This window comes from Tachysurus fulvidraco, chromosome 7 (genome assembly GCF_022655615.1).
Source record: "Tachysurus fulvidraco isolate hzauxx_2018 chromosome 7, HZAU_PFXX_2.0, whole genome shotgun sequence".
In the NCBI taxonomy this organism is placed as follows: domain Eukaryota; kingdom Metazoa; phylum Chordata; class Actinopteri; order Siluriformes; family Bagridae; genus Tachysurus; species Tachysurus fulvidraco.
This window is the reverse complement of record NC_062524.1, coordinates 29,298,231-29,324,633: the sequence shown is the minus strand read 5'-3', so window position 1 is coordinate 29,324,633 and position 26,403 is coordinate 29,298,231. Positions and strand designations below refer to the sequence as shown.

The 26,403-nt window shown below is 38.5% G+C and overlaps 2 protein-coding genes across 2 annotated transcripts; both read right to left on the bottom strand.

Annotated features, from left to right (window-relative positions):
- Positions 1-534: 534 nt before the first annotated feature.
- On the bottom strand, positions 535-4,727 carry LOC113643918 (macrophage mannose receptor 1-like). The gene is made up of 6 exons (XM_047815906.1): positions 4,611-4,727; positions 3,310-3,359; positions 2,198-2,587; positions 1,725-2,063; positions 1,322-1,413; positions 535-1,143 (listed from the first exon to the last, which is right to left on the bottom strand). Exons 2-6 carry the CDS (start codon positions 3,344-3,346, stop codon positions 1,039-1,041), a joined length of 963 nt encoding a protein of 320 aa, XP_047671862.1. The 5' UTR covers positions 3,347-3,359; positions 4,611-4,727; the 3' UTR covers positions 535-1,038.
- Positions 4,728-7,503: 2,776 nt separating this feature from the next.
- On the bottom strand, positions 7,504-9,337 carry LOC113643920 (CD209 antigen-like protein D). The gene is made up of 4 exons (XM_027148367.2): positions 9,123-9,337; positions 8,649-8,987; positions 8,235-8,326; positions 7,504-8,100 (listed from the first exon to the last, which is right to left on the bottom strand). The coding sequence occupies exons 2-4, from the start codon at positions 8,860-8,862 to the stop codon at positions 7,996-7,998; spliced, it is 411 nt and encodes a 136-aa protein (XP_027004168.2). The 5' UTR covers positions 8,863-8,987; positions 9,123-9,337; the 3' UTR covers positions 7,504-7,995.
- Between the last annotated feature and the right edge of the window lie 17,066 nt (positions 9,338-26,403).

Genomic DNA, 26,403 nt, shown 5'->3' with positions numbered 1-26,403 from the left:
AAGTTTGTTTTTTATAGATCACAAACTTTGCGCGATAACTGGCAAAGTTTGTGATCTATAAAAAACAAACTTGACGGGAAAATGTGCGCACCTAAAAACACACTTTATAAATGAGACCCCTGGAGCTTTTCATAGGAAAAGGAGTATTACATAAGACCACAAAGACTAGACATATTCACGCACCTCAGCACCCGCTTCCCAAACAGATGAACAAGTAGGAGGATCTTCATGATCTATGATGTTTGGATCTGTAGCTCCTCCACTTCAGCACATCTGTTTGTGTTAATGATTCTTTTACTGCGAACTTGTGGTCAGTGTAATTATTGCAGACACTTTGCTCTGTTTGCTGATGACATGAGGACAGTTTTGCAGTGCAGTGATGATGCAGAATGATGAGTGGTTTTAAGAATGAATATAAATCTCACAGAATTAATAAAATCAGACCATAATAAATGTTAATCTATAGTTGATGCAAAAACAAAAGTGTTATTTTAAAATTTTTTATTGATAATATTAATGTATAACAACCCTATAGCCCATTAGTACAGATATTAGAATAAAAGACAACAAAATAAGTAAATATATATAAATAGAGAGAGGAATAAAAGGTCAGTAATAGTGTCAAGGTCATTCTATCTGACTGTTCCAAGTACACACAGTGTATTTACAGGTTCTGTTACATTCTCTCTCTTCTATATAGGATTTATTCTTTACTACGACACACTGATGTATTAAACCCAGTATATGAACAGACCCTCTTTGACTTTCTCCTTATCACTGTGTCCAGTGGCAGCTTGCAGCAAAAGCTGAACATATTAAATAATAATTATTTGACAAAACATTGAAACTAATGTTAAATTTAAGATGAAGTCAAAGTGGTTGTGTCACAAACAGAGCAATAAAATGAGATGTTTGTTCTTCTACTTCTAGTTAATCTTGTCCTCTACCGCCCCCTACTGATTAAAGCTTAAATATTGAAGGTTAAATACATTTCAGTCAGTTTACAATCTGCTGGACTTGAAGGTGAACATTTAGATGTTACAGATCATCTTTTTCTTTCTTGAAGATGTTTCCATCTGGCTGCACCCTCCAGGTCACTGTGGTGTTCTCCAACATGCCATGTTCATTCAGTTTCTGCTTCATCTGAAGATCAGAATTAAGATTTATTCATTAAAATTAAAAAGAAAAGAAATTTATGTCACCCATAAAAGAGGAATTAATAAAAAGGAGTGAATGACAGAAATTTGAACAGATGAGCAGTGATAACATTGATGTTAAAACACAAAATGTATTTAAATTTCAGAGACGTCCTGAGACTCACCTGCTCTAAAATGGACGACTGAACAGCAGGATCAAGCACACTGCCATCAGACTTCACCTGCAGTCTCACTGTCTGACTCCACATAGTGTAAACTTTGGAATAAACACACACACACACACACACACACACACACACACACACACACACACACACAGTAGTTTAATTTCCTTACCTAAAAGTCTAATTTGAACGTCTTCCACATCCTTCTCCTTGTACTGTCAGTTACTCCTGAATTAAATAAATAATACATTTTATTTACATTAATTTATTTGTTTGTTTGTTTGTTTGTTTGTTTGTTTTTGAATTAATAAAAATAAGTGTTTTAAATTAATAATTATTTGATTGTTTTATTTGCCATCAACTGTATATTAATTGCAAAAAACAAGAAAAACACAAGACTCACTGGAATGACAGAAAAAACAGTACACGTAGTTGCAGGGCAAATCATATAACAGTCCGTTATTAACCACTGCACAGTTCGAATTGCCATAATAATTATTAGGGTATCCAGGAGCCCATGGTAGGTTTGAAGCGATGGTTCCATCAGACCACTTCCATGTGTCTCTGTAGAGCCCAAACCAGGAAACACCCTGGATGTTCCACACCTGCCATAACATGTTTTGGTCTGAACTGTTAAGAGCGCTGGCCAAATCTGTGTGATGTTCTCTACAGTAAGCCTGAGCTTGAGGCCAGGACAGAGGTGTAGTGATGCCAATAAACCGGGCAGCACCACTGAAATTAGCTGTGGGAAAAGATAAAGTTCATGTCTCAGTCATCTGTCTGTACAGGAAACATGACACCAAAATACAACCCAAAATGTGAAAAATCAGCGTTCATACTGACACAAAACAGATCAGTATCATGATATTCACTCACCATTATAGCAGATGAAGGGTCTTAGTCCTGTACATGGTGCATCCCACCATCCATTAGAGGAACATACAGCACATGCTTCGTTTCCATCGCCATTATTAGGCTCTCCAGGGTTCCAGCAGGTATAAGTGACATTCTTCAGTGGGAGGTCGTTTAAGGACCAGCGCCAGCTATTGACATCATTGTATAATCCGACCCAGGCATTTGTTGACAGACGTTTGTTTGCTGTTTCTTTCTTTGGTCTTAGCCAATCAGTATCACTTACGACTGTTGCCAGATCATTGTAAGTCACCCTGCAGTAATTCTGTGCAACAGGCCATGTCGCCCCTGTCATTATCAGGTCATAATGGTGAGGGAAGGTTCGCAGGACAGATACAGCAGATGAGACCAGTCCTGTTGGTGACATTTGACACAGATTAAACTTTAACTGGTGAATATTCGACTATTTCCAAATTAGATGTATTACTTATAATTCAATAATTTTTCATTAAATTAGATTTAGTTATAGATCATTATGATTTTTGAAATTATTTCAGTAAGTACTGAAAACTCCACTAATCCAGAAGTGAACAGTTTATAAAATATAAATATATCAAAGAAATATAAATACATCAAAGAATTATTGCAGATTGTGACAGTTTTTTAGAATTAAAAATTAAAATGTTTTATGAGAAAGAACAATGAATTTTTCTTAACATGCGCTGAAGTGAAACAGAAAATAATAAATGTAAAGTAATATAAAGTTATTGTTTATTTATTGACATAATTTCAAAGTCAAATTCAAATTTATTTGTATAGCACTTTTAATAATTGACATTGTCTCAAGGCAGCTTTACAGAACAAACAAAACAAAAGGTTAACATAAAGATTATTATAAAAATCTTCATATAATAATAACTTAATGACAGACATATTTTTAACTCACTAATAATCTCTCATTGATAACTGCATAATAACTTTCATTGTTTTAAACTCCATTCAGTTTTCAAAATTAAAAATGATATGAGTAAGGTTATAGAACCATAAAACCATATAATATTAATTTATTTAATATTAATGATAATTTTTTTAAACTATATAAATGAACAACAAAAAGTGTTGTTTTTTTTTCTTACCAGTGAGACCCAGGAGAAGGAAAAGGTTCAGCTTCATGATGGACAGATAGCTGAGAAACAAATGAACAAAATGTTTATTCATAATTTTTGTCTTTTGAATTTAACACTATAGTACATTTGTTCTTTATCATGCATTGGAGTCGGAGATAGATTTTAGTGGAGGTTAATATTTTATTTTTTAAGACACTGTAACGGTTTCAAAGCGGAATTCAAACAAGCATAAAAAAGAACAATCAGAAAGTCAGGCAATCAGTAAACAGTACAATTTGGACAAATCCAAAGATCGAAAATTAACAAAACAATATAAAATATTCAAGCCTTGATTATTAGAGAACAGTTACCCTAAACAAGATACAAATAGCAAAGGAGATCGTATTGAACTGAAAGGTGTGACACATGCAAATAAGTGACAGAATGAAAAGCTCATGAGCATGGCTTGGGAAGCTGCCTCATTGACCTCAGCCATGACCTTGGATAGATCTTTCATTTTCTCTTGAAAGTCTCCACTCCTCCACTCCATATAGCACCTCATGTTCAGCCGAATTGGTCTTACTCTTTAATATCAAGGGCAGTCTAAAGGCCGGTCTCTGAGGCTAAAAAACTTAGCTGGGTTTTCCAAGGTTGGGTGTCACTGAACAAAAAGGTGTTTTACCTTCATATGGAAGCGAAGGCTTAGAGGCTGCAAGGCTTTCAAAATAAAACTGACACTGTAGCAAAAAGGATCCTTGTAGTGAGCTGGAGTATCAAACTTAAGAAAAACTGAATGAAGTCAGATGTTTGAATCGTGGTCCGGTCATGTCATGTGATGGAGCCAGAGAAAGATGTATGTACAGATTAAAGACTGGTTTAAAAAACACTCCACTGTGGAGGTAAACAATTCAGAAATGGAGGAGTGGTTTAGAGCTGAGAGCCGCAGCATCCGGCATCCAGGGTGAATCTGTGACATTCTTATTTAAATCTTTATAAAATACCAATTTAATTACTGCTTAATAATAAAACTCGGGTCATGCAGTATAATAATATTTATTTAGCCTGTTATGATACTGTACACAAACTGCAGAAATTCAGTAACAGATAATTCCTTTAATAAATTCACTTCAAATCTTTTGATATGTAAAAAAGCAATTTGTTGCAGAACAGCAGGAATTCCAGCATTAGAAACCCACTGCTTACGAAAGATTAAGGGGTTTAATAGTTTTGTACAGTATTACTTACCATTTATGCCATTTACCTGCAAATATATAATTCAACTAAAAATGTAAATTTGAATCAATTCTAACAATAAGAACATTATATCTCACCTGTAAAAATCTGAAGGCTGCTGTTTCCCGAGTAGATCTCACTCTCTAATATCTTATCTGTTTCCTGCACCTGTTCTTTTTCATCCTGGAAAGATTCCCACATGTGTGACGCAGAATTATTTCCATATTACGTTAACAATAACATAGGAGCAAAAGTCCTTCTTTAAATAAAAGCAAATTTTGACCCCATCTTCCTCAGATTTCAGCACAGAAAGTAAGAGTTTTTTTTTTTTTATGAGCCACAACAACAACTTTTGCTCAAAGTGCAGTCTCTTCGTTTGTGCCTTGAAATGTGAAGGCTACAGTAGATGTTGGTGTTGATCCATGATATCCATTCATTCATTTTCTACTGCTTATCCAAACTTCTCGGGTCACGGGGAGCCTGTGCCTATCTCAGGCGTCATCGGGCATCGAGGCAGGATACACCCTTGACGGAGTGCCAACCCATTGCAGGGCACACACACACTCTCATTCACTCTCACACACACACACACACACACACACACACACACACACACACACACACACACACTACGGACATTTTATCCAGAGATACCAATCAACCTACCATGCATGTCTTTGGACCGGGGGAGGAAACCGGAGTACCCGGAGGAAACCCCCGAGGCACGGGGAGAACATGCAAACTCCACACACACAAGGCGGAGGTGGGAATCGAACCCCCAACCCTGGAGTTGTGAGGCGAACATGCTAACCACTAAGCTTGTCTATTCTGTGTCCATGTTACATAATTCTAGTCTTTGTCCATCTTTGTTCATCAAAATAATATCAGCACCTACATTTGCCTTCAAATCATCCATTAGGAAGAAAATTTAAAACCACCTTTTTGTTTAAACTCAGAATAGCAGGATATTACAGTGTTAGAGTAAGACTCAGGGTTTATTATTATTCTATCCTCTTACTTAATGAAATCTTTTAACATTTTAAGTAGATAATATTTATGTCATACTAAATACTATATAGTATAAATTTTCTTTCTTCAAATACTCAACTTTCTACAATAAATTGTGTTTTTTGTAAATCTGTGTTTTTTAGATCTTCACTGCTTGCACACGACTCTCTAAAGAGCTTATGTTTTCTTCATCTCTGGATATATTTTGAATATTTGTTGGCACGCTCTGCTCTGACCTTGTGATGTCGTTTGTTTATGACCTCCATAGCTTTTGCCTTGACCTAGAAATTCTTTCTGATTTATTCTGATAGAAGCTGAATGGCAGCAACATGAGTTACTTTCCAAATGCAAGTGAAAGATATTTCTATAATATTTATTAGCATTTACACATCTTATCATCTGACATGGACTAGAACCGTTAGCCTTCCTAGTCCGTGTCTTTGTAGACTTTGTTTGTCATACAGAAGTTTGTCTCTTTCCTAATGATTGCACCTCAGCACCATTGTGCTAGAAATTTAGCCTGTGTCTTTTCTTTTGAATTCACTTGCAGTTGGTTTGATGCTCATAATGCTAAATACTATAGGATTTTACATTCTGTTATACAAGTTGTTGTGATAATAATACTTTTGTTGTCACCGTGGATCTTCCAGTGTATTTTTCTTTAGGTGTTATATGTAAATCTGTAGTTGCCCTAGTTAATAATACTTATGTAGCTGTGTAATGGCTTCCTTTTGAGTTTAAAATGATTTCCTGTGGGAAAGTAAAGTTGACGCTACTCCATAGTTGAAGTGAGGATGATTTATTTGAAAAAGATTCGATTCCACATGAAAAGATACATCCAATTCCACCTTGTGCATGTAGGTCAAAAAAACTGTCTCCCTTCCCACCCCCCTTTCCACATCACTTCCTGTCAAATACAGCTACCTACAGGAAGTGCCAAGGTAGGTACATATTTTGACTTTTTGGCTACTACAAGCTGTTCTAATCAACACGATGAAGTAAGTTCTGCTGATTACTGGGTCTGACCACCAAGGTGGCTGTCATATGATGTTGAGGTTGTGAGACACACCAGTGAGCAGTGAGACCGTCTTTGATGCTCCTTTAGAGCATGTCCTGGTCCTGCTGGGACCCGTGAGAGCGTTTATATATTTTGAATATTTGTTGTCTCGCTCTGCTCTGACCTTGTGATGTCATTTGTTTATGACCTCTTCTTATGATCACTGTATTCTTTGCTTTGACAAAGAAGTTCTATCTGTTCTGTTCTAATAAACATGTAAATAAATAAATAATTTTTTTCTCCTGTATTTTTCTCCTATCAACCGTCCTGTAAACACTTCAGTCTTCACATCTGTTCTCTGCTTTTGGTTCTTATAGACAACACCAATTACTACACCTTTGTTTTGTATCAGTGCACACAGCCTGTCTAGGTAAAGAGTTTTGCTGTTTAGTCACCGTCTCTGTCTGGTTCGTATGGCACTGTTTTCTCTGATATTGGCTCAGAATTAGTGGCAGTGTAAATCAGAGTTCTCTAAATCCAAGTAAAAAGTTTACCTTCAGTGTTTGATTAATGTTTAAAACCAGATTTCATGCTGCAGTCTACAAATATAACAACAAAGTGCTCTGTTTTCATAGGGAAAGCAGTTTTACATAAACACACACACACACACACACACACACACACACACAAACACATACACACCTCATCACCCGCTTCCCAAACAGATGAACAAGTAGGAGGATCTTCATGATCTATAATGTTTGGATCTGTAGCTCCTCCACTTCAGCATGTCTGTTTGTGTTAATGATTCTTTTACTGCCAACTTGTGGTCAGTGCAGACCCTTTGCTCTGTTTGCTGATGACATGAGGACAGTTTTGCAATGCAGCAGTGATGATGGATGATGATGATGATGATGGGTTTGTAAAAATGAATATAAATCTCATGGAATTATTAAAATCAAACCATAATAAACGTTAATCTATGGTTGTTTATTGATGATTTTAATGTATAACCCTATAGCCCATAAGTACAGAAATTATGTAAATATTTCTAAATAGAGAGAAGAATAAAAGGACAGTAATAGAGTCAAGGTCATTATATCTGACTGTTCACACAGTGTATTTAAAGGTTCTATTACATTCTCTCCCTTCTATATAGGATTTATTCTTTACTACGACACACTGATGTATTAAACCCAGTATATGACTTTCTCCTTATCACTGTGTCCAGTGGCAGCTTGCAGCAAAAGCTGAACATAATAATAATTATTTGACAAAACATTGAAACTAATGTTAAATTTAAGATGAAGTCAAAGTGGTTGTGTTACAAACAGAACAATAAAATTAGATGTTTGTTCTTCTACTTCTAGTTAATCTTGTCCTCTACCGCCTCCTACTGAATAAACCTTAAATATTGAAGGTTAAATACATTTCAGTCAATTTACAATCTGCTGGACTTGAAGGTGAACATTTAGATGTTACAGGTCATCTTTTTTCTTCTTGAAGATGTTTCCATCTGGCTGCACCCTCCAGGTCACTGTGGTGTTCTCCAACATGCCATGTTCTTTCAGTTTCTGCTTCATCTGAAGATCAGAATTAGGATTTAATTATTAAAACCAAAAAAGGAAATACATTTAAGAAAGAATTCTAGTGAGAAACACTAACAGCAAATTTTATACAAACTTACTCCAAATTTCTGATATGTCCTGAGACTCACCTGCTCTAAAATGGAAAACTGAACAGCAGGATCAAGCACACTGCCATCAGACTTCACCTGCAGTCTCACTGTCTGATTCCTCATAGTGGAAACTGTGGAATAAACACACACACACACACACACACACACACACACACACACACACACACACACACACACACACACACACACACACACACACACTGTAGTTTAATTTCCTTTCCTAAAATTATAATTTGATCGTCCTCCACATTCTGCTCCTTGTACTGTCAGTTATTCCTGAAATAAATAAATAATACATTTTACATTTATTTGTTTATTTGTTTGTTTTTGAATTATTAAAAATAAGTGTATTAGATTAAATAATTATTTGAGTATTTTATTTGCCATCAACTGTATATTAATAACAAAAGCCAAGAAAAACACAAGACTCACTGGAATGACAGAAAAAATAGTACACGTAGTTGCAGGACAAATCATATAACAGTCCGTTAGAAGCCACTGCACAGTTATCATTGCCATTGTAATTATCAGGTTCTCCAGAAGCCCATGGTAGGTTTGAAGCGATGGTTCCATCTGACCACTTCCATGTGTCTCGGTAGAGCCCAATCCAGGAATCACCCTGGATGTTCTTCACCTGCACTAACATGTTTTGGTCTGAACTGTTAAGAGCGCTGGCCAAATCTGTGTGATGTTCTCTACAGTAAGCCTGAGCTTGAGGCCAGGACAGAGGTGTAGTGATGCCAATAAACCGGGCAGCACCACTGAAATTAGCTGTGGGAAAAAGATAAATGTCATGTCTCAGTCATCTGTCTGTACAGGAAACATGACACCAAAATAAAACCCAAAATGTGAAAAACCAGCCTTCAAACTGACACAAAACAGATCAGTATCATGATATTCACTCACCATTATAGCAAATAAAGCGTCTTAGTCCTGTACATGGGTAATCCCACCATGCATTACTACTACCTATGATACCACATGCTTCATTTCCACCGACAGTATTAGGCTGTCCAGAGTACCAGCAGGTATAAGTGACATTCTTCAGTGGGAGGTCGTTTAAGGACCAGCGCCAGCTATTAATATCATTGTATAATCCGACCCAGGCAAATGATGTCAGATGTTTGTCTGCTGTTTCTATCTTCAATCTTAGCCAATCAAAATCACTTACGACTGTTGCCAGATCATTGTAAGTCACGCTGCAGGAATTCTGTGCAACAGACCATGTCTCCCCTGTCATTATCAGGTCATATTTTTGAAGGACGGTTCGCAGGATAGCAACTGGGACCAGTCCTGTTGGTGACAATTTTTAAAAAAAAAACAAAGTAAACTATAACTGCTGAATATTTGACTATTGATAAACCAATTAAATATAATAAAATAAAATTAAATATAAAATTAAATATAATTGCAATATTTATTTATTAACTTAATGTTAGGTATATTCTTAACTCTTTGATAAATGTTTATATTGACTTGTTTAATTCTCATTAAATTCTTTAAAAAAAAAATTGAAACTCCAGACACTTTTGTAAAATTATAATAATATTTAAACATGTAATATTAATTATTATCATGGTTTGAAATCAACACCAGGTAAAAATCAGCTGTAGCATGCTGTCAAATCACTAGTCAATTTGTCGGCTTACTTTTCATAAATTATATTCACTCATTCATTTCTTGGGGAAGTTCATGTAAGTCAAATCTGTGCAAATACTGAACTCGTGAGTCATCATGAAATATTAAATACACACTTTGTATTATTAAACACAAAATAAAGAGGTAATTCTTACATGGGGTTAAAACATAACAGAAAAGACTTATTTTGACACATCTGACAATTTTAGCAGACCATATTGTACATCTTTTAGTCCACAAGTTTGTCTTGTTGTTTTGTTTGATGTTCTTTGTACTTGTACTGATTTGCCCACGTAAAAGGACGAGGATGAAAGAAGAAGAGGAGATGGAAGGATGATTTTTTTTCTAAAGTTAGTAGAAGTTTTGGCCGGTAACTTAAACATTTAGTAGTCAAATTGGCTGTTGAGTGAAAACGGTCATTTCAAACCCTGATAATAATTTCATAAATTATGCCATTAGTGGTTTATAAATATAATCTCACCAGTGAGAAGCAGAAGAAGAAAAAGATTCAGCTTCATGATGGACAGCTAGCTGATGGAAATAAAATCTCAATCCTAAATAAAAATATGTAAGTATCAAATACCAAGTGATTTATTTGTGCACCTTTGTAAATTATTATCTAATCAAGTTTGCATCATCATCAGGTGTCAGGTTAGGGCCAAAAGCAGTGAGGGATTACAGCACCCATCAACCACTGCACACATTCACACCACACACCAAGTCACATCATCACAAACACCTGAATCATGTCTCTGGACACTGAAGCACTAGTATTTAATCTCTAAAGCACTTGGACTTGGTCTAATGTTTATTGTCCATTGTCTGATCCATGCAATTTTAATGTTTATTCCATGTTTGTTTAGTCTGTGCTCATGTTCCATAGACCTGGTCTTTGTTCGCGTGTTTCAGTCTAAGAAACATTTTACTTAAAACATCACATTTTAAAGTGGACAGCACTAAACACCATAGACACTGCATCACATGTATTCTTATTAAAACCTCTAAAAAGTAACATTTACAATACTGCTTGTTAGTAAAAGTATGTTCATGTAATATGTTCTAAATTATGTTTATCATCACATCCATTAAGACACTGCACTGCATCACACTGCATCACACAATGAAAATTTGGTACAATTGAAATTCAGTAAAAAAAATACAGTAATATTTCCTATATCTAAATATTATATGCTTTTACGTAACCTTCTACAATAGTTCTTCATTAATTAATTAATAAATATTAATAAATATGCTGCCTCTTACTTACTTATAATTGGTTTATTACCAAACTTAAACTCAATGTGCTACATAAATGTTATGTTTCTGTGAATTCTAACAATAGGAATATAAAAATCAGAAGGCTGCTGTTTCTTCAGTAGCTCTGTTTTAGATCTTCACTGCTTGTACACAACTCTCTAAAACCTTAGCTTTATACTTCATCTGTTATTGTAACCCTGGAAAGATTCTGACATGTAATGCAGACTGATTTTCATCTTTGTAATAGATTTGTGTATTGACAGGTTGAGTTTGCCACCTTCTGGGTCATTATGGTAAAGGCAGTTGTTATGTTAAGTTTGTGGGCAAATGTTATTTGAGCCTTTGAGGCACCTCTAGTCTGTTCACTGAAGTAAGAAGTAAAGACGTGTGAAGTTGTTCTGCTCAGCCTGTTTATTGTCTTCCACCCGATATACTAAAATCTTACTTTAACATTCACACAGACTCCAGACTCCTTATTTCAACAAAACCAAATTCTGCCCCATCTTCCTCAGATTTCAGCACAGACAGAAGTGAAGGAGTTCATCAGGTTACTTTAGTGTTGAATAGCCATGTGCCAATAATCAGATCCAAAATTCAGCATGTACAATATGATCATGGCTGCTTTATAAAATCATCACTGTCTCTTCTTGGTAACTATGTGTTAAATACCAGCAACAGGTAAAGACTAGATTATTACTGTACACCTCTTAGTGTGAGAAGTGCACTGAGACTATTTGAATACATTTACTTAGAAAATAAAAACTAGCACTGCTCTCTGTCACCATACTTAGCTTGTCACGTCACTTCCTATCACTTCTTGTCCTAAATAATGTTTAACATCACATACATTAAGAGATCATACAAACATCATACAGTGAAAATTTGGTACTAATTGAAATTCAGTAAAAGTTACAGTAGTATTTTCTATATATAAATATTATATATATTCACTTATAATTAGCTTAACATAAACTCAATGTGCTACATACTGTAAATGTTATGTTTCTGTCAATTCTAACAATAAGAACATTATTAAGAACCTGTAATATAAAAATCTAAAGGCTGCTGTTTCTTCAGTAGCTCTGTTTTAGATCTTCTCTGCTTGTACACAACTCTCTAAAACCTTAGCTGGATACTTCATCTGTTATTTTAACCCTGGAAAGATTCTGACGTAATGTATTCAATGTTAGAGATTTAAGCACTTATGTACATCACTCTGGATAAGGGCGTCTGCCAAATGCATGGCATCATGGCTGCTTTATAAAATCATCACTGTCTTTTGTTGGTAACTAAGAGGCAGCATTTTAAGGCAGTGAGATAAATTCAAACCCATTGGGAAACCAGAGGAAAAATGTAGAGGCATCTTAATCATAATGATTTCCAAATGATGGATCTACAAAGGAGCTCCAGAGTACTGTAATTATAAAGAAACATCTACATGATGTGTTAAAGGCCAGAAACAGGTCAGATCAGGATTCTTACAGTGTTAGGGGAAGTGCACAGAGAGTGTTTGAATTTTCTTATCAAATAAAAACTTTCACTGTTTTCCATTGTTGGATAATGTTTAAAACAAGCCATCTCTCTGCAGACTACAACTATAAAAATAATGAGTCCTGCTTTCCATAAGAAAAGAAGTGTTATCTAAGACCAGCTTTCAGTGTCACATTTACAAATGTCACAGAAAGAGTGTCTTATTACACAGTTCTGGACAAAACAATGCTACAAATTAAATACTAGAATAAATCCTAATGTCTGGAAAGAAATAAAGAAGTGACACACAGAACTCATTACCACTAAATATATCAATCTGGTGTTTGGATCTGTATCTCCTCCAGTTCTGCATTACTGTTTGTGTTATTGATTGTTCTACTGCCAACTTATGGTCAGTGTAATCATTGTAAAGTCATGTTTTGACACAATGACACCTTTCTAAATTCTAAAAGGTTTTGAAGTAATATGATGATGTGTGCAATAATAATGCTTCGTTATGGATGAATACACCAAACAGTGTTTGGTGGAGGAGTACAGTGTGTGGCCTGGCCAGAAACTGTGGTCAAGTTAAAATAAATGTCTGTGTGCTGTGCTTGATGTAAATCACACTCATGTCTAAAAATAAAAGCACATTGTGAGCTGTGTTGGAATAACCAGAAATAAAATGATTTTATCTATTATTTTATTATTATATATCATATTCCATTTTCTGAGACTATAGGTTATTGGTGTTAGTTGAAAGAATATGTTAAACAGAAAAAAAGACTTTAATTACAGCTTTTTTTTTTGCATCTCTCAGAAGTAGTATTTGAGTTTGACATCCCTGATTTGGACGTTACAGATCATCTTTGGTTTTCTTGTAGATGTTTAGATCTGGGTGCACCCTCCAGGTCACTGTGGTGTTCTAAAAGCAAATAATAACAGAAAAGTAAAGAGAACTACTAACAAGGATGTTGTGGGAAAATAATTTTAAGTCATTGTTTTATTTCCTTTTAGGTCTAGCATATTTCTGCGGATCAATGCCAGAAACAGGTAAAGACTAGATTATTACTGTACACCTCTTAGTGTGAGAAGTGCACTGAGACAATTTGAATACATTTACTTAGAAAATAAAAACTAGCAACGCTCTCTGTTTTTTGGAGTCAAGCAAACATTCACGCTGCAGACTACAATGCATATTTGCATACACATATTTCAATTAGTACCAAATTTTCACTGTATGATGTCTGTATGATCTTTTAATGTATGTGATGTTAAACATTATTTAGGACAAGAAGTGATAGGAAGTGACGTGACAAGCTAAGTATGGTGACCCATACTCAGAATTTGTTCTCTGCGTTCTCTGCGTTTAACCCATCCAAAGTGCACACACACACACACACACACACACACACACACACACACACACACACACACACACACACACACACACACACGGAGCAGTGGGCAGCCATTTAAGCCTCGGAGCACGGTGAGCAGTTGGGGGGGTTCGGTGCCTTGCTCAAGGGCACCTCAGTTCTGACCGGCCCAAGACTCGAACCCACAACCTTAGGGTTAGGAGTTAGACTCTCTTACCATTAAGCCACGACTTCCCCCCTAGTACATATTACATGAACATACTTTTATTAATCTTTTGGGGAGGGATCTCATGAGCAGGCTACACGTTTCTATTAGCTTCTCTGGCTCTAAACTTGTCGTTTCTGTTCCTGAGTCTGCTCCACTGTCACATTTATCTAATATGACGTTTAACGAATGTTTCCTCTCTACCACACAGAAATCACCATCTCCATCTTTTGCTTTACTAGACGCTCTACCGCCCTCATTGTGGGCTGATCATAAGAATGACGTGGGTCATGTGCAGTGTACTCCCTATTAAAACATTTAGACCCTGTGTTTGTTAAACAATATCCTTTGTCTGAAGCTAAATTGCAGGGCGTGTAAGGAGTTTTACAATCTCTTCTACAACAGGGGGTAGTCAAACCATGTGTAAGTTCATACAACACTCCTGTTTATCCGGTCCCTAAACCGGATGGTTCTTGGCGCTTCACACAAGATTTGAGGAAAATAAATGACCTCATCATCCCTGTGGCACCTGTTGTGCCTGATGTGGCCTCAATTCTCACCTCAATTCCATGTGAACATACTTTCTTTTCTGTTATTGACTTATGTTCTGCCTTTTTCAGTGTTCCTGTCGAAGAGCCGACGCAGCCTCTCTTTGCCTTCACACACAGGGGGCGGCAGTATACGTGGACACGCCTACCACAAGGGTACATTGATTCTCCGGCAGTGTTTTCTGCCGTTGTAAGGGATGCATTATGTGATCTTGTTCTCCCCAATGGTTCTGTTGTCTTACAGTATGCAGATGACCTCTTAGTTTCTGCAGCCTCTGAAAAACTCTGTGAACAAGCCTCCCTCTGCCTCCTGCGCCATCTAGCTTCAAAAGGATTCAAGGTTTCAAAACCTAAGTTGCAGTTCTGTCTGCCCACGGTGAAGTACCTGGGGTTTGAACTCTCACAAGGCAGAAAAAAACTCTCTCAAGACCGTATACAGGTAATCCTCAACACACGGCGTCCTGACACAAAACATGCTCTTATGGCTTTCCTGGGACTGATAAACTACTGCCGACAATGGATACCTGACTGTTCCTATTATGACAAATGCCTCCGGTCTGCAATCTCCCACAAGGACCCAATGCAACATCTGCTAACATGGACTCCTGAAATGCTCGAAGCGTATGAGGCTCTGCGGACAGCTCTATGTTCTGCTCCTGCTCTGGGGCTCCCGAACTATGCAAAAGAGTTCCATCTCTATGCCTGTGAGCATGAGGGCACTGCCTCTGCTGTCTTGGCCCAGGAGCATGGGGGGGCATGAGACCATGTGCTTTCCTGCCTAAAACACTTGATACTGTTGCCCAGGGCTTACCAGCATGTCTCCGGGCTGTGGCCGCCTGTGCTGTAATGGTACAAGATGCTGAGAAAATTGTCCTGTCTCATCCCCTGATCTTACATTCACCACATCAGGTAAAACAGGTTCTTCAGAACTTACAGACTCAACACATGATGGCACAAAGGAGGTCAGGTTATGAAACTATCTTATGTTCAACCAGTAATCTAGAAATTAAAGCCACCTCCTCATTAGATACGTTAGGTCATGCTCTTGCACGTCTACTTAGAACTCAGGATGCCACACTCCGCATGAATGTTGTGCTGAAATCATTCACTCCACTAGCATTCGCCCTGATTTGCTATTTGTTGATGGCTCTTGTTCAAAGCCACATGATGGTCACTTTCTGTGTGCATATTCTGTGTGTGCTCTGCCTGATGTCGTTGTTGAAGCTTACTCTTTACCTTTTATGTCTGCACAGACAGCTGAACTTTTTGCTCTAACTCGTGTGTGTATTCTCTCTGAGGGTAAGGATGTAACAATTTATACTGATTCACGTTATGCTTTTGGCGTCGCCCATGATTTCGGACGAATTTGGCAAACACGTGGTTTCCGCTCCGCTGAGGGGAAACTTATTTCCCACTCTTCACTGGTGCAGGACCTCATCACTGCCTGCCATCTTCCTCGCTCCTTAGCTATTGTCAAAACTAAAGCACACACACGTGATGATACTATTGAGGCCAGAGGTAACTCTCTGGCAGACTGGGTAGCTAAACAAGCGGCACAAGCTCAAGTGCCCTTTCCGTCACTTTCTACTCCTATTAACACCTCCTTCCTCTCTTCCACTCTCATTCCCAACTTAGATCTCCTGTCTGTACAATCTTATGCTACACCTAATGACTCCACCTACTGGCAAACGCAGAATTCGTACGTCGCCTCTGATGGTCTCTGGTACAGTTCTGATGGCCGCCTTTGTCTCCCATCTCACTGCCTTCCCTTTCTCGTGCGCGAGTTTCACGGTGTTACACATCGTGCCCAAAGAGGGGTATGGGAAGAGATGAATAAACTCTTTTGTGTAGCTAATTTAAAAGGTACAATAGACTCAATCTTATCTAGATGTCTGACCTGCGCTCAAAATAATCCTACTAAAAGCGTAGCTAAACATGAAAATCTTCCAATACCAACTGCACCATTTTCTGAATGGCAAATTGATTTTACACACATGCCACCACAGGGGCCTTTCAAATATATCTTGGTGATGGTAGATAAGTTCTCAAGGTGGGTAGAGGCTTTCCCCTGTCAGAGAGAAAATTCTAAGGTTGTTACACGTATTCTGGCCAAAGAAATCTTGCCAAGGTATGGTGTCACACATGCTATTGACTCAGACAAAGGAACACCATTTACTTCTAAAATAACACAAGATCTGTGTAAGTACCTGTCTCTGTCATGGCGTTTTCATATTCCTTATCATCCCCAATCCTCAGGGATAGTGGAAAGAACTAATCGAACAATTAAGGATAAGTTGACTAAAGCTATGCAGGCGACGGGTAGCAAAAATTGGGTTGATTTGTTACCCGCTGTTCTAGCAGAAATGAGAATGACACCACGAAAAGACGTCTATTTATCAACACACGAAATTATTTTTGGTCGTCCGTTTCCCACACCCTGGAAGAAGGGTAAACCAGCTATAGGTACAACTAATCTTGATGTGCACATCGCTGAGTATTCCGCTGCCCTGATTGACACTTTATCAAAACACTATGAACAAATTTCAGCAACTATACCTGTCATTTCTAATGCACCAACCCATCCCTTTCAAGTGGGAGAGATGGTCCTAATTAAATCATTAAAACCTAAACCATTGGGCGAAAGTAAATATGATGGGCCAGCGGAAATAGTCGTGACTACGCGCACAGGTGTACTAACTGATCTTTTTCCACAGTGGATCCATGCTACCAGGGTGAAGAGATGTCCTCCAGGGGTCGACTCTGCTGTACAAGCATAAAAGTATTCTCTGTGTAACACAATTTTCTTTATGATACAGCCTTTTAACCCTTCCATGAGTTTTCTAGAAGCTGCTTTCAATCTCTTGGCTTCTCCCATCATCACTCCACGACGCACAGCAGTGACCCCACGGATCCTTCTGTGCCGGCTCTTTGGACATCATTAAAGCTGCAGGAGGTGACGTAAAAGGCTACAAAGAACTGAACGACCGCCTATCGTTGAGCACTGGACACACAACCAGTGACCAGTATGGTTGTCATCCTCCTCATCTTGATCATCTGCCTTGGGACAGGGATACCCGTCCAAGCGCATCCTCACGACAACGAATTCTGGAAATTTGCCAATTGGACGGCCAGGCAACCTACTAATGAGTCATGTTATGTGTGTCAGGTGTTTCCAACGTCCGCCACCACAACTAGCCTGAAACCTCGAAATGACACTCTTGATACTACCCTCACAGTGATGGCCCAGATCTGCATCTCTGAAACGTGCATATCAGGCAAAACGACAGAGAAAGGATACGAAAATCAGCAAATAAGATATCTAAAGAGAACTGGTACTAGATGGTGTGCAAACAACACAAATGATGAGTTCTTTTGTATAAACGCATTAAGAACACCATTGAAGATGGACCAGAAAGGCAGTGCTTTCGTGAAGGACTTCCAGGCCCTCCAGGGACCTAACCACCAGTATATAGTTTGCGTAACAGCAGGGGGAAACATTTTCTAAGGAAATCTGACGAAAAAAAGCTGTAACAAAACCTACACAGCATGTGAAGTAGGACAGGAAAATGTAAGCACATGTTCCCTGATCTACCCAGGTGAAACCGGCACTACGTGGAAACAGGACTGGTACTGCGTGTGTGGAAAAAATGTCTACCTGTATCTACCCAAAGGGTGGGGTGGAACATGTGCACTCACACAATTTGCTTCACATTTATCTATAGTCAAGGGCAATCGCACCCATAATGTTCGTCACAAAAGGTCTACAAATGATCCAACCTTTCCACCCCTTGAACATCAAATAAAAACTAAAGTTGCTAAGTTTTGGGATGCCATCTTTCCCCAATATGGTGTCACTCAATTATGGAATCAAATTGAGCTAACTCACTATCGTTTAGCTACTTTCGCTAATGAAACACTCCAGGCTATGGAGGGAGTTCGTTCAGAGCTTACTGCTCTTCGTTTGACTTCCATACAAAACCGCATGGCCTTAGACATGCTCCTTGCAGAAAAAGGAGGTGTCTGCGCTGTTGTAGGTGACAGCTGTTGTACATTTATACCTGATCATGATGATGCCCATGGAGAGATCGGACAAGCAGTTGAGAAAATGCGTAAGACGGTTGAGGCCATTAAAGAAGATGAGAAAGGAGATCGCACTGGGTGGGGATTGTGGTATATTTTGTTTGGTCAGTGGACTCCATATTTGTCTATGATTGTTCCTGTATTGTTTATTTTGCTTTTGTTGTGCCTTTGTGGCCCTTGTATTCTTCAATGTTTTCAATCAATGTTACATCGTATGATCTCTAGGTATCAACCTATCCCCAGAGTATCAGAGTATTATCCTATTTCTATGCAAGGTAAATAGATGATGTATGTATTTGGTATCTGAGAAGTGACTGAGGGTCGGGCCCAGGCCAGGGATGCAGTAACAGTGATTACTCACTTAGCCTGGCTTCCTGAGAAAGCTAGATAATCATATATGAATTGTTTATCCATTATAAGTTTATCATGGATAAAAGAGGGGAATTGTGAGAATAATTGCATAAAACAATCTTTTCTGGTAATGTTGCAGACTTTCTGAACAGAGAACATTGTTCTTTGTCTCTCTCTCTCACACACACATTCTTCCCCCAACACATAGACACACTCTTGTCTTTACCATAATTAGCTTTACCACAGATGGCCCTGCCATAATCATTCTTTATGTTTCCAACCATGGGAACTAAGGGAAGTATAGTCTCACATCCCTATTAGATCTGACTTCATTGGGGTAAATGAGAGGTCACTTAAACACAGATGCACACGCACAGATACCAACACACACACTCAATACACCCTCCCTCTTCTTGGATGACTATAAATTCCTGCTTTTCCTAATAAACTTTGGAATTTCTCTCTGAAAGACTTTGACTAGTGTGTTCATTGAGACTTCCCCGAGTACTCGCCGGGAACCAGAAACCGAGCAGAGGAACGAGAGGCTGAATTTTAGGTTATCCTGCGCAGGCGGCAGATGAAAGAGGGTTAACCTGTCCAAGCGACGGATGAGAATTCCTTACAATATTACTGCTCCGAGTATTGCTCATGTCGTTTGGTACACTGATTGCACGTGTTCTACAAAAATAATATGCAAGGTGTGTTATAGTAACTTGTTAAATCTTTGGGATGTGTTGTTGAACCTTTCTTAACTTTCTGGTCAGCTGCAGAGCAGATGTCATGTCACACTAAGATCCATTAGGACAAGGAGTTCTTAATGGCGTAGTACCAGCAGATGTTCTAGAAGGTTGGCTGAGTTTCTTTAGAATATTAAGCCAATACTATGCTGTTCTAACCAGGAGGATGGTGTTTGTTGATTATGAGATTAGGGGACGGCGCTACTTTCTGAGATAGACCACAGACTCTGTACTAACAATTATTTATTTAACACTAAATATAAAATTTAAATAATATATAATAATAAATAAGAAAGTGCAAAACAACATTCAAAATTTGCCTTAACAAAAAACAATTTTAACAAACAGTATACAAACTACTACTATACAAGTGCAAAACAACATTGTCAAAAGGTGCAAGGTGATCAGTCACTGCTTATGGCAGAGCTGACATATAGCACTACTACAGGCTATCCTTCTTGCTTTTAAAATAAAAACAATTCAAGGGCCATTTGGTAGTTGCAATCTTTAACAAGTGGACCATTGATATTTATTTTCATGCAGGCTGTCACCCTGCAGCCTGTTCCGCAAGTCTGTCTTGATCTATACACGAAGAGTGAATGAAGTTTAGATTATTTTATTTTATTTATTTGTGTAATATTTCCAATTTTGATAGAATTTAAGATTGAGAGATGATGATGGACCCTATTCATCACAGAGAAATCCCTCTCCCAATTCACACTTGAGACAGGTATTGTGAGGGCGATTGCTGATAGGAGGGACATTTCGGCTGTGTGCTCGCTTGTGGTGTGAAGCTCGTCTGCGTTATTCTCCGAGATGCACTTGACGGCCTTTTATGCAGTGGAATTTAGGTTTTTTTTTGGACGACCTAGTTAGAAAGGGTTTCCCAGCTTAGGCGGGCCGCCCGAACTGCAAAGTGCTGCAGAAAACCCTGATATATATATGCCGTGTTCTATAAATTCAAACTGCTCATTATTTTTCCTCTACTTGAACTGCCACCTTATTGTAGTGGAGGGGTTTGCGTGCCTGAATGATCCTAGGAGCTATATTATCTGTGGCGTTCTGCCCTTGGTAGGGTCTCCCAAGGCAAACAGGTCCTGGGTGATGGGCCAGACAAAGAGCAGTTCAAATCCCCCTTATTAGGAACTTAAAATCAAGGACCGTGACATCGCCCGGTATGGCGCAACCAGGGCCCCACCCTGGAGCCAGGCCACGGGGTTGTGGCATGCATGCAAGCACCTGGTGGCCAGGTCTTACCACACGGGGCCCAGCCAGGATCAGCCCGAAGGAGTGACATGGGGTTGATCACTGGTGGGCCCACCACCTGCAGGAGGAACCATAAAAGGGCAGTGCATTGTGGATTGGGTGGCAGTCGAAGGTGGGAGCCTCGGCAACCCAATCCCTGGACTCAGAATCTGGCTCTAGGGACATGGAATGTTACCTCGCTGGGGGGGAAGGAGCCTGAGCTGGTGCGGGAGGTTAAGAGATACCGACTAGAGATAATTGCGCTCGCCTCCATGCAGAGCTTGGGCTCTGAGATCCAACTCCTAGAGAGAAGCTGGACTCTTTACTACTCTGGAGTTGCCCGGGGTGAGAGGAAGCGGGCTCGTGTAAGCTTGCTCATAGCCCCCCAGCTCAGTCACCATGTGTTGGAGTTCACCCCGGTGAACGAGAGAGTCGTTTCCCTGCGCTTCAAGTCGGGGAAACGCTTACGGGCCAAATGGCAGAGTAGATTACCCAACCTTCTTGTCGTCTGTGAGAGGGGTGCTGGAAAGTGCTCTGACCGGAGACTCCGTCAATCTACTGGGGGACTTCAAAGCTCATGTGGGCAGTGACAGTGAAACCTGGAGGGGCGTAATTTGGAGCAACATCCGGCATTGAACAGAATTGAGGTAACATCCTCCACGGAAACCCAGGAAGTGAAGCTCCCCCACCGGAACAGGTATGAGTTGATGCCGCAGAACACTGAGGGAAAAAAATGACAAAACCGGGCTTGTGACATCCTCCATGGAAAAGAAGTGAGGCGACATACTCCGCAGGAAACCAGAAGAGGAGCAGCATCCCTCGCCAGAAAAAATTCAGAGCAATGTCACTGAAAAAAGGAAAAAGACCAGGGGAAAATGGGCAGACTGGAAGAACCTTTTGATCTAAGAAAAAAAAGATGTGCTCCCAATATAAGCCGGTCCAGGCTGAAAGCTATCCTGCTGGGTCAGAGTATGCGCGGAATCATGGTGTCACATCCGGGAGGAGGAAGACAGACTCAGATACAGGATAGCTGATGATGATTCATGAATTATCATTCAAATATTCATCAATGTAAAGTCACTGTTCTGTAATATAAATGTATTACTTTACTATTTATTACTGTAAATGTTACCAACAGGTTTAGTCCCAGTTGCTTTCTCATTCTTGAGAAGCATCACTCACAAATATAACCTTACCATTACACAGCAGTCATGGATAAATGCACAGAATTACTGCATTATGATGTACACTGACCTGGCAACAATCATTAGTGACACTGATTGGCTAAGATTGAAGACAGAAGCATTTAGAGCTGGTGTTGTTCTTTATACTGTTCCCCTGGACAGCCTAACAATGCTGCACTGGTAGAAACATGTGATTTGATAGCTGCTTTTGATAAATGTCTCCCTTTTGTGGAAGTCAGGACATTAAATACAGTCTGTCTGTCAAGAATACATATCAGCACCATTTTCAGAATTGAGCAATAAAGACTATCCACAAGGTGGAAGCAGAGTGCAAAGAAAACAATAAATTGTTTGTCTGTGGACTTTGAACACCCAAATTATTTTCAACACTGTTTGTTTCCAAACTCTGCAACCTAACTACTGTAACTAGGAGGCAGCATTTTAGGGCAGTGAGATAAAATTGAGAAACCAGATGAAAAATATAGAGGCATCTTAATCATACTGATTTCAAAATGTTGGATGTACAAAGGAGCTCCAGAGTATTGTAATTATAAAGGAAGATCTACATGATGTGTTAAAGGTCAGAAACAGGGCAGAATTGTTACACTTTACAGTGGACTTTACTTTTTGTCATGAAAATGTATTCAAATAGCTTTGTCAAAGGGCTTTGTCTATGTTGGACTTGCATGTAAATCAGCCTCCGCAATGAAGGAACTATAAAAACAAAATGTGTCACTATGTAGGTTACAATTAAATGAAAATGTTCTAATATACTGTACTTTTGAATATTGCTAGTCATTAAAACTTGGATAACCCAAGGATACAAAGCAGCAGCTCTGTGCTCTGTTTTTTGTTGTTGTTGTTGTTGTTGTTGTTGTTTTTTTTGTTGTTTTTTTTTACTTTAATACCACCTCTGAATAGGAAACCTACATAAATTGTCACAACTGTTTCTGATATCAGAGTGGAAATGTTTAATGCAGTGATCATGGTTGCATAGAGCACTATATAGATCCATATGAGGTGGTGTCTGCAAGACTTAATGGCCAACATCTCTGTTCCTTACCTGAATGACATGAGTGTTCAGTAAATCCTTTTGTAGAGCATGTGCAATTAAATTACCTATATGTCAAACATTTCTCTTTTTTAGCTCACTTCCAGTCCTTCACAGTACCCTGCAACACTGTAATGAAGCTAGTATTTCATAGTCAATAACAGGATGAATCTCTAATCACTGTTCTTTTACAGGTGGCTGATATGGAATTGCTGAGGTATTTTTGTAGATAAATAACTGAGTGTGACTTTGCTAGACATTGTAGGTTTAGTTTCTGACCTTGGAAACTGGTGGAGGAACAAATGAGCTTTGAGGAGCATGTATTGGGGCTGCACTAAAAAGAATAACACCTATTAACTTGTCAATTTGGGCATCACCTTTTTTCAAACAATCAAACAAAGAGTTCAAGTTTTTCTTTTGGATTTGTTTACACTCCCTTTCTATGTTAATTAGTTTTTTTTTTACTCTCCAACATTTGCATGTAAAATATTTGCTCTCCTTCCTGGCATTTCAAGACTGCCAAGATTGGTTTTATTTTTATCCTTAATATCCTTTTTATGCTTGAATACCAGACAGACATTTCACAGTAAAAAGCATTTCACTGCTGTCATTTGGAACACACGTTCAACAAGCCTTCAGACTGCAGTATACAACTAAAAAAATAACAATTGTGCTTTACTTAGGAAAATAAGTATTATCTAAGACCAGCATGTCGCAGGTTTAAATGTCAAAGAAAGAGTTTCTTATTATACAGCTGTGAACAGCTTTGCTCCTCTGCGGAGGCCCATCTGGCTTACTAATCCAATTATGTCTGCTATGGAATTGTCTGCATTTGCTATTAACCCCACAGATCCCATGGAGTGCATCTAGGTCCACCACGAAATCAGATCCTGTCCAGGAGTGGCGGTAATAGAGTACAGTACCGGGTCCCTGAAGCCCACCCACCAGGCCATAGAAGGAGAAGTAGGTTGGATGCAGTGTTGTAATGTAACAGAGTACAAATACATACACTGCATCAACATCAGATATATATAAATAATATATTATATATATTATATATAATAATAATTAAATTATATATATTATATATATATATATAAATACTTTGTTACTGTACTTAAGTAGAAATTTCACGTATCTGTACTTTACTTCGCTATTTAAATTTTCACTTTTACTCCACTACATTTCCTAGATAAAATGTATACTTTTACTTTAATTTCCACTAAGCATCTTTGTTACTCGTTACTACAAAGTAAAATCAGAAGAAATGTGTGCAACTGCAATAAGGGAGGTTTGGCGAATCACTGCCCCTAGATTGCATTATGCTCCACATGCTCAATTTCAGCGCAATTTTGCCTAAGGAGGAGGAAGCGCAACTGAAACCGCCATGGAAGCACCTACTGGAGGACCTCCCGTTATCATAGACGACTACCCCAACGATAGTGGTGAACTCGGTGAACAGGGTGAAGAAGATAATGTTAAACATCTGTGGCCGTATTTGCAAGAAATGTTTCTGTACATTGGAATGAAAGATTCTTCCTACAGGATGAAGTGCCTCTTATGCCTACCGAAAATCACTGAAATTTTACATTAAGTACAGTATATATCAGATACTTTAAGACTTTTACTTGAGTAATATTCTAAAAGATAACTTTAACTTCTACCAAAGTCTTCTTCTAGTATGATACTTGTACTTTTACTCAAGTATTGCTTTCTTGTACTTTTTACAACATTGGTTGGATGCTGCAGGATGGGATTGAGGAGTCTGCCTGCCCTGGGTCCAGACCCATTATTGTCGTGCCACTCAGTAATGGAGGCTCAACCAAGTCTTGGTGTTTGTCAGCTATCTCTCCTCTCTCCCCGAGAATAAGTGTTCTGCTGAATCACTTTTATCTAACAGTTTTTTTTTTTTCTGACAGTTTTGAGGTGTTGTGATGATTATTTTGTTATAGATCCATCATTAAACGCCACCTGTACTCTTCTTTAAGGGATATAATGTGACATGTGTGACACAGACTGATTTCCATCACGGTTTAACATTCACACAGACTCCAGACCTCTTATTTCAACAAAACTAAAGTCTGCCATATCTTCCTCAGATTTCAGCACAGACAGGAAGTGAAGGAGTTCATCAGGTTCCTTTAGTGTTGAATAGCCATGTGCTAATAATCAGATCCAACAATCAGCATGTACAATATGATCATGGCTGCTTTATACAATAATTTTTGTCTCTTATTGGTAACTAGGAGGCAGCATTTTTGGGTAGTGAGATAAAATCAAATCCATTGGGAAACCAGATGAAAAATATAGAGGCGTCTTAATTATAATGATTTCAAAATGATGGATCGACAAAGGGTCTTGTTTTATATAGTATAATAGCAAATAAAAAACACTTCTGTCCAGTGTTTTAATAACGTTTAAAACAAGTATACAACTAAAAAAATTAAGGGTCTTGTTTTATATAGTATGAGGTCAGAGCTCACACCTGTTAGGGATCAGCACAGACTTGTTGCCATGTGCGTTTGTTGTCTGTTTGTGTCACGTGATTGCCCCATCCACGTCTGCTCCTCCCCGGTCATCACACCTGTTTCCCATTGTGTGTGATTGTCCGTGTCACTATATATGTGAGCCGCGTTGCATTAGGCAGCGCAGCTTCATTGATAATATTGTTAGTTCCCCGTGTGTTGTGGTTCATGTTTGTCTTCCTAATGTATTAAACCCCTTACATTTGAAGCTATCCTGCGTACGAGTCTGTCTCCAAGCCACATCTGCAAGGGTCCTGACAACGCCATAGGAAAGGGGAAAAATATATATAATCTTAGACCAGCATTCAGAGTCACAGGTCTAAATGTCAGAGTCTCACAACTGTGAGCATAAAAATCTGTAAGGTTAATATTAGATTAAATACTTCTGTCAGATGATAATGTTATGGATTCATCATTAATCACCTAGACTCAATTAATAGTAGCAGACCAGAATAAGCTTAATTCTATTCTGGCTACAAAATAGTGACCAAATTTTTATTTATTCATTAATAGTTTA